Here is a 13,827-nt window from a genome sequence, read left to right on the forward strand (position 1 = left end):
TCAATCCAGTTTAAGGTTAATAATTATCTTGACACCCAAGAATGCAGGGCAGACAGCTAACAAATGTCTTTTTACACTTAGATTGTTAAGGAAGGAGAGTTATTCTCAGGCAGAATTAGACTATCTGTCTCAAAGTCTAGTTATTCCTAATTTGACCTATAGTCTATCGGTCTACGGCAGAGCTTACGACTGTACGGTGTTTCCTGGACTAATGTCACAAGCGGAGATAAATATCTAAGGCGGTTAACAACTATGATCTATTAGAAAATAGGATAGGAAAATATTCAACAAAGTAAAACATCAAGAGAAACACCCACTGAGAAACCTTATGCCTAAACTGAAGGTCACAGAGTTCAATCTAAGACACAAATCTCGTCACCCGCTAAATAAAACTCGGATCGAGTGAAGTATCCGGAAAGTTCCGGGTTGGTCATTAATTTGTACTGTACGTCTGACCAAAAAGTTGCCTTCTTTGTTAGCTTAGCCTTCATCAACGGCGTGTTTGGAATTTAACTGCCGACTCCGAAAAGGTTAGAAGGTCTCAATTCCGGCCAATAGATGCAGCAACATGTCGTCAATCGGCAACAATCATCAGTCAAGTAAATCTAAGGTAGAATTATTTGGGCATATAGGAGCCAAGAGCGTACTTCTTTTTTCTGTTAAAGATACCTGGCGTGACATTTGAAGAATCAACCATCGAAAGCAAGGATCAAAGTAAAAAAATATATACTCTACCGGAAACTATTTACAAGGTATAGTAAGCTAGGCATGTTTAAAGTTCTCCCTTTTTTTTTGTTCTTTTATGGCGACCCCTCCCCCTTTCTACTCCAGAATGCTTGCAGACGCGATTCTTCGATCTGAACTCACGCGTGGCTGCAGAATTTGATATTTATTTGAATTTTCTCTTTTGATTCTTTTACCCAATGGCACCATTGTGCTCTTATCTTAAACATGAAAATTTTTCTTTCTCTATCAACTTGATCTTTCTTGTGAGAGGCTTGCCGATGGGAACGGAAAGGTAGAGTCTAGCGACAACGCCCACATAATTAATATAATAAAATTTCCGAATTCTTTTTTAAAAAACTATTGTTTGATAAAAAAGTTGTGCTCATTTTTAATTAACAATTCTTCTTATTGATGTAGTGCATGACTTATTTTTTAATTTTTTTTTTTGATCTTCGATGATGCTTAAAGTGCAAGTAAACCCAACCGACATTTGAAAGATTTCAAATATTCATACAAACTTCCAGGTTTGTCACGTGATCAACAAACCATCTGTTTCGTTGTTGATTTGGAGTCTGGGCCGACTTTCAGAACAAGGGGCGTTCGCCATATATTTGCAAGTATTGGAAGTGTATTGGTGAACAAATACTTGCTGAAGTTCTACTCCGCCATGGGAAATTGTCATACTGTTGGACCAAATGAAGCCTTAGTTCGTTCAGGTAAAGTTATTTTTGCATGATTTCTTTCTGCGTCATGGCGAACGATGCGTGACAAGTAAAGGTTGTAACCAACAAATATTGATCTCGATTCGTTCTCTTTTTGAGCTACAATTTTAGTGTTTTCCAGCAAAAATCACTGATACTTAATGATTATTTAGGTATTGGAATCCGGTACGAGATTATAAATAATTATTCTGTGGAAGATAGAAGTGCCTCTGACTCTGTGTAACTTCACTCCGACCGTGATACAAACAAGAACTTTCCGCATTCTAATCATGTTGCATACAACTCATGATTTTCAGGTGGCTGTTGTGGTAATGATGCAAAGAAAACCGTTATTGGGGGTTGGGTATGGGCTTGGTGGCTTGTCACTGACGTTCAGTCGTAAGTATGAGTAAAAATTGGTCTAGTTTTGAGATCAGAGCATATGATCTTCTCTCCTATAGATAATTGTCTTCCCGTTGAAAACAGGTGCCAAGCATTATGCGAAATATACTGCACTTGGACAGTTTCTGACCAAGCAGAATGGTTATATCGGAGTTGGATGATCCAGAAATCATGTGGAAATAAAACTTACAAAGCTTTACTTGGCTTCTGTAAAACTATACCTCTTATACCGATGTTTGTGTACAAAATGTCACCGGCTCTTTGTCTGGATTTTAATTTTTTGCTGACTTTTCATTTTGCTTTCACATAATGTCATCGCTTTCAAAAGCGTTGAAATTTCAGAAAGAAATATTTGTATTAACTTATTTAGTGGAAAATGGAAATTTCATGTTTTGGTTTAAATGTAATATTTGTTACATATGACTACTATTCACGGTCTTACGATCGGGCTAAAAATAGTCTTCATATTTGTAAATCTGTTTATATCGTGACCTGATAAAATGTTCCCCTCCCTTATTAACTTCCTTACGCGTTTCAGTCATGTATTTTAGGTAAATATCTTGTCCAGAATTATTTTTCACCGATTTTGAATTTTTGTTTTAAAATCCCTACTAAAGAAATATAATTTGATTCTTGGTTACCATAAGTTTATTTTGAATGATTTTGGATATTGTTCGAGGCAGAGTCATATCTGCAATGTTAACTTGTTATCAAAGTATTAAAAGTACAATTTAGAATAACTAGCTTGGTGCAAGAAAATCTTCCGAAGACTTTAAAAGAAATTTGTGACTATCTAGTGCCTTTCAACTTTTTGTAAAGTGGTAGAAAATTATGGCTAAACAGCCTTCAAAAACTTGTAGCTCAAAAGTTGTTGGATGATTTTAGATTTTGTCAGTTTTTTTTAACAGTGATTTTCTTTAATAGCATAACATTGGAGGTGATGACTCTCAACCCAAGATGTGAAAAGGTGGAGACAGCGCAGGGTGTTGCTGTGACTGTGACAGGTGTTGCTCAAGTAAAAGTCATGACAGAACCTGAACTTCTCAAGACAGCCTGTGAACAGTTTCTGGGAAGAACAACCAGCCAAATTGAAAACATTATCCTTCAAACACTGGAGGGACATCTCCGAGCCATTCTTGGTACTTTGTCTGTGGAGGAGATTTACAAAGGTATGAGGCCAAATTTTTTTACTGACAGAGTGTAAACTTGGTCTTTCCTTAGGTCTGATTAAGAGACCTTGAAGTGGTTACAGAAAATCTTAGGGTGTTACAGTGATGTATTGTGCTGTGTATCGTTTAGGTTTAGAGTATTTCAAGGATGATCTCTCTTTCAAATTAATTATCCTTAGACTTTCAGACATTACAATGTGTCACATTGTAGTTACATCTACCAAAGATACAGATGATGAAAATACAGAGAAAAAATATTATTATGGGATATAGCCTTGATACATTGTCAAATTCTCAAAGCTAAGGTACAAGCTGTGTATGGCAACCAGTAATGGAGATCTTGTAGTCAGATCTTAGGATTGAAAGGACTGTTGACATCAATTATAGCCTATTGTTGATGCCACTCTTTTTTTTTTTTTTAATTTTTTTTTTATAATTTTTTTTTAAAAGATCGTGAAGCATTTGCTGCCCTGGTACGTGAAGTGGCTTCTCCTGATGTAGGAAGGATGGGCATTGAAATCCTCAGCTTCACCATCAAGGACATTGAGGATCATGTTGATTATCTAGACTCATTGGGTAAAACTCAGACAGCCAAAGTGAAGAGGGATGCAGATATAGGAGTGGCTGAATCAAACAGGGATGCAGGAATAAGAGTATGTATTTTACAAATGAAAATTCAACCTACAAGGCACAAAGACTGTTAAAGATTTGTTTGTTTGCCCTTTTGCCATGTTATAATTTGTTTTATATGTGTGTGTCATATTTATAATGTCCATACATTTTAAAGCAGAGAGGTAATGAAAAGAAGGAAAATTTTTTATTGTGTGTGTAAAGATCAAGCTCTCAGAACTAGAATTATAAGCAAGATTTGGGAGAGGGTACACTGAATTGATTTTAAGATTGTGGGAGTGAAAGTGTTTAGAAATGGTTTGATTAGCAAGTCTTGGAAGTACTTTTAAATATGTGGTTTGATAATAAATAAATAATAACTTGTAACTCTTTTGCACAAGGATTAACTCATGGTTAAATTGAATAATTTCTTAAGTTTACAATCCAAATGGCTTTAATTTTCTGGTGACAACGATCCAAAACTTTCTCAAATAAAGAACTTGAAAGTAAAATTGTTGATTTTTTTATCAGGAAGCAGAGTGCGAGAAAGAAAAGATGGATGTAGCTTACCAAGCCCAAACAAATATTGCAGACTCTTCAAGAGAATTTCAGATGCAGAAAGCTGCCTTTGACCAGGAAGTAAATGCCAGAAAAGCTGAAGCAGAACTTTCCTATGAATTGCAGGTAAATTTATAGTTTTCTTACCCGTTGCATGTTCCAGTTGTATAGTGAGTTATCAGTTGCACCAAAATATTGTAGATAAAAAGGCTGGGATTGATTTGAGGAATGGAGGAAACAAGATAGAATCCTTATTGTATATTCATTGCCCATATGTCTCCTTAACTCCTGCGAGTGACTAAGACAAAATTTCTCTTAACAATATGAATGCAATATCAAGCAGTCAAGTGATGAGAATTAGGAAAAATATCAATTAGGAGATTGCCAAATTCCTTGGAATAACGTTATTAGAGTAGTAAGGCAAATAGTTAGAACAATTATTTGAGAGACCTTGGAAATGAGAGGGTTGGGATCACTTGGAGGGACCCACAATCCAGATTTGGATTTCATTGCACCAATTGTAAATGGGTCAATTTTGAAACACTAGTTGAAAACATGAGTTAAAATAAAAAGTGATCTGAGGTTAAATTTTTTTTTTTTTTTTAACTTTGTGTTGTATCAAGGCTGCCAAGGAAAAGCAGAAGATCCGAGCTGAAGAAATTCAGATTGATGTTGTGGAGAGAAAGAAGCAAATTGAAGTTGAAGAGAAGGAAGTGGCCAGAAAAGACAAAGAATTAGTTGCTACAGTGAAACGACCCGCTGAAGCTGAGAGTTACAGAGTGGAAACAATTGCACAAGGAAAAAGGTGCTCACATTATTTATTCAAATGTATTCTGTTTTGTTTTCTGATATTTTTATGGTTTGAATTTATTGGAACTTTTGAGTTACAGGTCTCATTACTAGTGCATCAGACAACCTTATAGTTTTTGTAATACTGGAAGAAAATCCCTTAAAGGGATACACTGGATTTTCTAAGTGGTTTCAAGTGCTAATGCTGTCTACCAATCAATTTTGTTGTAGGACACAGACTGTGTTTTCAGCGCAGGCAGATGCAGAGAGGATTAAGGTAACAAAACTTTTGTTATGTTAAAATGCTTACTCATAAACTCAGAAAACCGTGAGCATGAAAAAAATTGTAGAAGCAATGTTTTTGGCATAAGGAAAAAGCCAATCATAACTGGTGAACCTGAACTGCAAACAGCAGTGGTAATGAGCTTGCAGTTTTTTGGTTTGTTTGTTTTCCCTGAATTTTTATTGCAATTATACACAATCAACCTTTTCAAATGAAATAAAAAAAGTTCGCAGTTTTCCGAGTCTTACAGGAAACTTGCTTTGCATGTGAGCAAACTTGATGGTCTTGTGGCACAATCCTGTTTACAGTTTGTCCACACTATTGGCTAATGCTAATGTCAAACGATAAGCCCTTGTTCATATGCTCACAGAGATGGCAAAATGTTTGCCCTTCTAGATAGTATTTATTTGATTAATTGCTATGGTTCATGGAAAAAATGTAGCATTTATTTTGTAACACGATGTATCACATTGGTGATATTTTGATTGACAGATGACAGGAAGCTCAGAAGCATCTGCTATTGAAGCTGTTGGTAAAGCTGAGGCAGAGGGTATGAGACAAAAGGCTGCAGCATACAAAATGTATGGAGATGCTGCCTTAACTGCATTGGTCTTGGAGGCTTTGCCAAAGGTAACACCAGCCCTCTTGTTCATCAAAAGTAATTTGATATTCCTTCTTACTGTAAATTTCTGGAAAAGCATTGTGGGGTAACACCTAGTTTTTTTTTCTTATCAACAATTAATTCAAAGTGAAAAGTAGATCATGGTAGGTCAGATATAATATTAGAATCAGTTGTTTCAGTGGTAACCCCTTATGATTACAAATGAAGCAAATATCTTGGCTTTGAAAAAGGGTTTTCATTCGTAAGGTTAACTTTTTAACTTGTATTTGTAAGTGTTATACCTATGTCAGCTTTTAGGGAGAAGACAGGAAGGGGGGGGGGCATGCTGAGGTCAGTGTCTATTTTGAATCAATATGGCCACATGAGGGCAAAGAGGAAGGTGTGACTCAACTGTATTGAAAGACATCTAGGATGAAAAAAAAATTTATTTTGACATAGTTATTTTTATGTTGTGTTACAGGTTGCAGCAGAAGTTGCCGCTCCTCTGGCTAAAACTGACCAAATTGTTCTTGTTGGTGACAGTGGTTCAGGAGTCACAGGTGAAGTGTCCAAACTTGTGAGTGAACTTCCTCCTGCTGTTCAAGCTCTCACTGGAGTGGATTTGAGTGGAGTAAGTATCATCAGCAACTGTACTACAAACTCTGTAATGGTCTTTACATGCTTTTGAAAGGAAATTCTTTAGATTTAGATGATTTGGTTAGTTTGTTCCAACACCTGTAATTTGGAACTGGTGACAAGCAAACAAATCCTGGCCGCTGGTTGTTCAATGGGTGGATAATACTATCCACCAGATAAATCTCTAACCAGTTGATAGCCAAGTATGTTTTGTTAACACTTATCTGTTGGATAGCAATTTACCCCAGGGGTAACTGTAGACACTGACTGCTATCCAGTCTTTGAACAACCAAGGCCAGGTCTGTGTCAGAGGGGACCAAAAAAGGGTGTTTGTGCATTGATGTTTAAAGTGTTCACTGCTATATTTGGTTTCTTAACAGTTATTTAGGTTTGCAATGTTCCAATACTGCTTAGGATTAGCCACTTGTAGTATTATTTATTGAATAATTACTTGTTTTAATATTACTTTTGTTTTAATCTTTGCAGGTACTGAAGAAGATTCCTGGTGCAAAATAAAATGTTTTGTACTTACCTATTGCTTACTTTTAGAATAGAATAGTTCATAATTACATATAGTCTGGATTTTAACACTTGTCATACTCTTTCTTGCAATAAATCAGTTGATTAACTGTTTATTATTATTATAACGAAAATGCTGGCAGCCTCAAGGGTTTGAATCTAGTTTCATTCTTCTAAGTTAAAGAGAGCGAAATTTGTGCATGATGTTTGGTAGTTTTGTTAGCCACATTCCTCCTTCAATAAGCCCCTCACATATCCAGCATTGCTAAAAAAATTCAATTTTGTATGCATTTATAAGCATTTGGTGTAGCTACAGTGTAATAACTGTCCAAAAGCAGTTTTGCAAGCAATTGCATGGTTTTCTAATTTGTTCATTGGGAGTGTAGATTCCATGTGCAGTGTACCCTAGCATGCCAGTTTCTGGAGGCTTGTAATCTCTTCATTTAACAACCTGATCTAGCCTCTTTAAAGTCTAAGACTTTGATGAAATGAATCTATGAAGGGAAGGTATATTTGACACCAAATAAAACAAGTTTATTGGTGTTTTATAACGTCTTAATACACCATAAGGAATAGACGGTTATGTAAGAGAAGTTTTTCTTCATGTTGCTTGTGGCATGTTTGCTCTCAGCAACAAAAATTTAGATGATGTTGTTAGTAATGTATTACAATTTTTATTTCAGTTGTTATTAGCAAAGGTTTTTGCAAAGTAGTAGTTCCAAGCTGTGCTCACTAGTGATGACAATCACTCACAAAGGCAATACCACTAAGTAGTGATTTTGATATCTCTTCTAATTCATCATTTTCTTTGTTATCATTACAATCGCTTTTGTTATTATTATCATCGTAATGTTGATCATTGGCATCACCATGGTTATCTTTGCCTTGATGAGCTTGTCTTTGTTTAACTTCTGGGAGATGTTACTTAGACTGTTATTGCAGTGAAGGAAGGAACATGCTAATTTGCTTGCTTGTCCATGTTGTTTCATAATGGGCAGCTTAACATTTAGTTTTACTATAGTAAAGAAGTCTGTACCCTTGCATGCAGCACAAAGCTGTATTCCTATAGATATATCATTTTATGAACTAAAGCAAGAGGTGGTGCTTTTAACTAATGCTGAATTTTCAAAATAAGCACTACCCCTTAAGCATAGGTTCTTATCTCATCAGAACATTTGAGCAATGATAAATAATTGTTGAACTATTTAACTTAGCTTGTCAGTTTCATGACGTATACTATTGTGGCAAGTATTTTGGTGGAGCCAAATATATTCACATACTGTGTATTAAATATTTTTGTTTGTGTGTGTGATATATGACCAGTAGGAGGAAAGGCTGGGATTTTACTTGCTACACTTGCTTAGAATTTGTATTGTGATGAAATGCACAAGAACATCCAAGCAAATCAGTCCAGTCCATGTTTTTCAGGTCTTATTTCAACTACTAGTTCAATAGTGTTCTTAGCTGCAAGGATCTTGTATGTTTGTTTCTTCACCGCAGTGCACATATATGAATTTCATATATCTAAAATCATTATTCATCACTTGGATGATGTATTTGGACCCAACATATTTGCCAGCTCCGAGTTGGCATGTTAGGTCAGTTGGTAGAGCAGTGCACCAGCATCGCAGAGGTCATGGGTTCAAATCCAGTATGAACCTGAATTTTTTTCAGGTCTTATTTTAACTACTAGTTCAGTAGTATTCTTAGCTGTGAGGATCTCGTATATTTGTTACTTCACTGCAGTGCACATATATGAATTTGATATATCTAAAATCATTTTTCATCACTTGGATGGTTTATTTGGACCCAACATATGGACCAGCTCCCAGTTGGTTTGTTAGCTCAGTTGGTAGAGCGCTGCACTGGTATCGCAGAGGTCATGGGTTCAAATCCTGTACAGGCCTTAATTTTTTTCAAGTCTTATTTCAGCTACTAGTTCAGTAGTGTTCGTAGGTGCGAGGATCTCCCATTCATTCCTTCACCACCATGCACATTGATCTTTGTCTTTATTCCCATTACTTTTATGTTTTATTTCACATTAATATCTTAAGGAGAAATTCTGTCTTGATTGCCAATGGTCAAGTTTAGTAATGGGTTTCCTATGCAGGTTGCTGATCAACAGCACTCTCAAAGGCAAAAGTAGCAGAAACATGGGGGACAGGGTGGGGACCTGCCTTCTCTTGTTTTGAAATTATTTACCTAGTGACTTTTTACCTTGGACATTTTGTTATTTTGTGCAGTTGAAAGATGTTATGCCACTTAATTGTTCCTTTTGCTCTATTTGAGAGCTGTATGATGTCACTTTGGCAGATAGATTTCATCTCATGAGTGTAGTGAAGAGTGGTTATAAAGGGAAAAAATGCTGTAGTTCTGAGATGCAAAATAGTTAAAAGTACATTTTTTCTTTGTGGCAATGCTTTATTAGCTTGACATGTTTTAGAACTAGAAGATCTAAATTAAGTGCCAGTTAAATAATCTTCAGTCTATCTTTTCATAATGAAAATACATTATAAAATTTACATATTTACATATAAAATTTACATCTAAGAAATTACCACAGCCACACTTATTTGGAAAATGAAAAAAAAAATGCTGTCAATACCTAAAAAAAATTAAAACTTCATTTAGGCAGCATTTCAGATCCTTAGATAAGTGAGAATCAGTGTCAATCTTTCATGTCGACTTCTTGGACCTGCAAGCTTTCTGGGGTCCTGCTTTGAGAGCTAAACTTACTTTAATTATTAATTACAATGATTTAATAAATTAAAGAAGTAAGGTAAGCAAGTTTGGACGACTTTGCACAAAGTGTTCTTTCGCAAATGGATTTGGTATAGATGAATTGAATGTGGAGTTATCCTACATTTTGTATTCTGGTGTCCCCTATGAGTATCTAAAGGGAGGGAAATAGTTTTAAAGAGGAGATAGAAGAGTAGCCTGGCATCACACTTATGGTGAAAAGAATGCTGTACATCTCTAATGCTGGTGTAACTCAGGACTTGAGTTAAACACCTCTATAATAGTTCAGTTTCCTCAAGAAGAGGGAACTATGTTTTAAAAAAGAGGCTCTACAACACAAAGGTTAATAACAAGCTGCTGTGTGGAAAATGATCCCATGCTTTTTTCCTTAGATTTGAAGAACAGTCTCTGACACAGTGAAAATCAAGCCTAATATTACACACAGAGTTAAAACATCTTTTTATAGTTAAACTTATAGCCAGCCAAGCCAACTGCAAGAATGCATAAACTGAGAAAGATTTTCTTGTTATCTTGGATAGTTTGGATATGATTGTGGTTGAAATTGCTGTTGCTGCATTTGAAGCTGTTGTAGTTGTTGTTGTTGTTGTTGTATCTGTTGTTGCTGTTGCATCATCTGTTGCTGTTGCTGTTGCTGACTCTCACCCCCCAGATCTATTGAAAAGCAAATGCAATTGATAGAATTGCACTCTGGTAGGGCACAGTTACAAGCACAATTGCAATCACCACACTGCAAGACAAAAAAATGCAAATAAACTTGTTAGCACAGAGCTTGCTGTTTGCAACAAAATAATTGTGTGATTATGAATGTAATAACATACAGCGCACTGTGGTCCTTGGCAGTCCTGACACAGTTCACCACCAGGCTCAGCATTCATACAGCAACAGAATGTGTTATCACACCACTAAAAGGAAAACAAAAAAATCACTCAAAGTAAAAAATGGATCAGTCACTGAAAATCTTTACCCACAACTTCCTGATGTCTAAATTTATACCTAAATATCATGATACTTTCCTGAGCTTTGGGAGGAAGTACTCTGTTTTGAATTTCACAGCGAGTAATTAGAGCTAGCATTGATGGTAATAGATTTAATTTTAATTGTGTCAACTATACAGAAATTTAGATGGTGAGGAATGACTTTACTGACCTGTTTTGAAGGACACACACTGTCTAAACAAGACTTTTTACTTGGGGTAGAACAATCACACATTTCTGCCATTCCCACAAAGCAGGCACAAAGGCAGCATCTCTCTGCATCGTTGTCATTTGCACAACATCCACAGCACAGTTCTGATATCCACGTTGGGCAGATACTTATTCCTTGAGACTGTTCATTGAAAAATAAAGAATATATGTAAATTACAGGTAATATGAATTACGTACAATCTTCATGGTGAGAGATATAGTGACATGGTGGTTAATATACTAGGCTCCCAATTGAGAGATCCTGGTGCTAGTATCATTGGCTGGGTTACAATCAATATTTCTCTCTAGCCAAGAGTATAAATAGGCAGCAAAGAAACCTGACAAATTCCTAAGGGAGGGAGGGAGGGGGAGGGGTCAGCTGTAACAGGGAAGCATCCTTTCCAGGAGGGGGAAGACTTGTAAGATTCCCAGTCTTTTCACGCCATAAATGGAAACCAAGATAAACTTGAGCAACTTTTAGGCCAAGAGGCTCATAGGACTTTTCGACTCAGTAGCATAGAATCAGAAGGAAAATATCACAAGGAGCTGATGAAAACTTGAGGTAAAAACAAGCAAGCTACCTGAACCGCCATTAAAAGCAACTGAGCTAATTGCTACTAGTTGAGTTTTGCATCTGATTAATTGAGAAAGTGGTACAAAAGTTCCAGAAAAATGACAGAGTAAAGTAACTCAAAACCAGCACGATCCCTGATTTCTTGCAAAACACAAATAAAATTACTCTACACACAGTCTAAACCCCCACTGTGGAAGGCCAAATTCCAACACCCCATTGTTGATTGTCGGCACCTCTGAAAACTGCATCAAAGGGGTTCAAAATGTTGTCACCTTCCTAGAGATAATATTCGAACAAACCCTGTCACAAATTTTGCCTTCCATGGGCAAGGGTGAGGAGGGATGTAGATAAAAAATCCAGTGTTCCATCCACATACCCGAAATATAATAATTAATTTGAAAGAGCAGTTCTCTGAGGTCAACATTTCGACAATATTTCCGTGTAACTTCATAGCTAAAAGAAAATCGTGGGCGAAATTGAGCCTGTGCCTTTGTTTTAAATGGTACGAGTTATAAAAAAATCTGGTACTTACCTTTAAGCATTGCCTTATTACGAGGACGAGGGCGACAAGCGCTAAGTACACTCCCACAACGATCATGACAATCGCAGCAGTCGATAGCGCCGGGTCACTGTTTGCTGTAGGAGCTGGAGTAGGCTAAGGACGAGACCAAGACACATTGAGGATGCTATCGTTAGATGGGTTTTCTTCTTTGGCTTTATCTAGCGGATTTGATCGGTCTACTCTGACGGAAAATGCGTTTTAAACTAACAATACGTTACATAAATATACTCGTCTATTGAACTGTGCCCGTATGATAGCACATCAAGCTCAGGTATTGCTCGATACTTTGTCTAAAACGGGACTTAAGTAAACTCACGCTCGGCAATAAAGACAATTTATGTGTAGGCCGACAAAGGAACGGCTATTATTCGACGGGATTAACCTCTCTTACCAGCAAACCAGGTTTGTTTAAATGTAAGCTAAGTCTTACACATTTTTACCGCTCAAAATTAAGTTACTGGTACAATTGCAACGAAAACACTGTCGACAAGGTTTACTTACACGGGTCGTTGGAGCCATGATAGATCTTCTATCTACTTTGTTCGTTCTCTTCACCGTTTAAGAAATAAAGTGAAGTATGAAAATCAAGCGAACCATCTTCTCCAGAACTTCTTTCTTTGCCAGTAACCGCGATCAACAAATCCTCTCCACTAAACCAAGAAAAATGTTTTGCAAACAACTCGCTTAAGTGTGCAAACTGTATCAAGGCCACATCTTGCCAGTGACCATCAGGCTGATGCTTGTTAACTTTCACTGTACAATTTATACTTTTTAGCCGCTTTAAGTTCCTCAGGTATAAAACAAAGTCTGAACAAAAAGAAACTTGACATTAAGCTATACACAAAAAGATAGCAACAGTTCAATATCGAAGAGCGTTGTGAGGCCCAGTTCTCTACCTGTGCAGTGGGTTACCTCGTTTTCGCGTGAGTTAACATCTATATGCATATTCTCCATACTGTTCTCTGTGTGTCTTGAAGTACTGACAAGTAGAATTTATCAATTAAGAGCTCTTTAGTTGGTGACCATTTCCCTTATTCCCTTATTATTTTCACTCTGAGATGTTATTGTAAGGAGAAGTTAGATGCTGGTCACTTTTATCACTTTTCGGGATCAAATGCTTAACAGTGTCTAGGTTAGACTTACAAACGGGTAGTGGCCGTGTTCAGCAGGGAATTCAAAATAGAAGCAAAGGCTGAAGTAACATGATTTATTGCTAAAAGGGCAAAATAAATCAATAAAATGTGCGAAAATACGCGACATATGAAATAATCCACGTGAACTGTGACTATTCAGAGAAGCCGTGATCAGTGTGCTCGTCACCGTACGGGTTTTCTCTGACACTTGAGGATTTCCAACCTGATCAACTGATGCCTTGTTTCTGTTTCCAAGTTGTCAAGAAAATTTGGATTATGTACGGATTTTGAGGCGAAACAATTGGATTGCGAGGTCGCAAAAGTTTAGGATATCGGACGGATGAGTCCAAAATTTAACGACTGTGCCTGGCAAAGATGGTAGTGTCCAAAATAAGACAAACAGGTCCGAATTCGGACACATCCATCTGATTTTCGACACCTTTGTTCAATATTCGGACTCTGTCGTCCCATTTCGAACAATACCGTCCAATTTCGGACTCTATCGTTTCGTTTGGGACAACAGTCAAATTTCTTGCTCTACCGTCCCGTTTTAGACACAACCCTTCCGATTTCTAAAATAGTCCAAAAACAAGAGAACAACTACTTGCCCGCCTCATCAAA

The 13,827-nt window shown here is 36.8% G+C and overlaps 2 protein-coding genes across 2 annotated transcripts; one reads left to right on the top strand and one right to left on the bottom strand.

Annotated features, from left to right (window-relative positions):
- Positions 1–1,282: 1,282 nt before the first annotated feature.
- On the top strand, positions 1,283–8,288 carry LOC131782561 (flotillin-2a-like). Its single transcript, XM_059099306.2, has 10 exons — positions 1,283–1,442; positions 1,745–1,826; positions 2,754–2,998; positions 3,449–3,651; positions 4,139–4,291; positions 4,789–4,970; positions 5,186–5,231; positions 5,730–5,867; positions 6,320–6,469; positions 6,961–8,288. Exons 1-10 carry the CDS (start codon positions 1,394–1,396, stop codon positions 6,988–6,990), a joined length of 1,278 nt encoding a protein of 425 aa, XP_058955289.1. The 5' UTR covers positions 1,283–1,393; the 3' UTR covers positions 6,991–8,288.
- Positions 8,289–9,013: 725 nt separating this feature from the next.
- On the bottom strand, positions 9,014–12,963 carry LOC131782563 (uncharacterized). The gene is made up of 5 exons (XM_059099309.2): positions 12,575–12,963; positions 12,044–12,166; positions 10,900–11,079; positions 10,572–10,655; positions 9,014–10,480 (listed from the first exon to the last, which is right to left on the bottom strand). The coding sequence occupies exons 1-5, from the start codon at positions 12,590–12,592 to the stop codon at positions 10,259–10,261; spliced, it is 627 nt and encodes a 208-aa protein (XP_058955292.2). The 5' UTR covers positions 12,593–12,963; the 3' UTR covers positions 9,014–10,258.
- Between the last annotated feature and the right edge of the window lie 864 nt (positions 12,964–13,827).

The sequence above is a fragment of the Pocillopora verrucosa genome, chromosome 2 (genome assembly GCF_036669915.1).
Source record: "Pocillopora verrucosa isolate sample1 chromosome 2, ASM3666991v2, whole genome shotgun sequence".
Classification (NCBI taxonomy): domain Eukaryota; kingdom Metazoa; phylum Cnidaria; class Anthozoa; order Scleractinia; family Pocilloporidae; genus Pocillopora; species Pocillopora verrucosa.

What these genes read in the sequence shown, in the direction of transcription:
- LOC131782563 (XM_059099309.2), bottom strand. An exon ending in TAATAAGGCAATGCTTAAAG is followed by an intron (nt 11,080 to 12,043) that starts GTAAGTACCAGA and finishes TTCAATGAACAG; the next exon opens with TCTCAAGGAATAAGTATCTG. An exon ending in GTGTGTGTCCTTCAAAACAG is followed by an intron (nt 10,656 to 10,899) that starts GTCAGTAAAGTC and finishes TTTTCCTTTTAG; the next exon opens with TGGTGTGATAACACATTCTG.
- LOC131782561 (XM_059099306.2), top strand. Translation starts at nt 1,394, where the DNA reads ATGGGAAATTGTCATACTGTTGGACCAAATGAAGCCTTAGTTCGTTCA. An exon ending in ACAGGGATGCAGGAATAAGA is followed by an intron (nt 3,652 to 4,138) that starts GTATGTATTTTA and finishes TTTTTTTATCAG; the next exon opens with GAAGCAGAGTGCGAGAAAGA. An exon ending in CAGATGCAGAGAGGATTAAG is followed by an intron (nt 5,232 to 5,729) that starts GTAACAAAACTT and finishes TTTGATTGACAG; the next exon opens with ATGACAGGAAGCTCAGAAGC.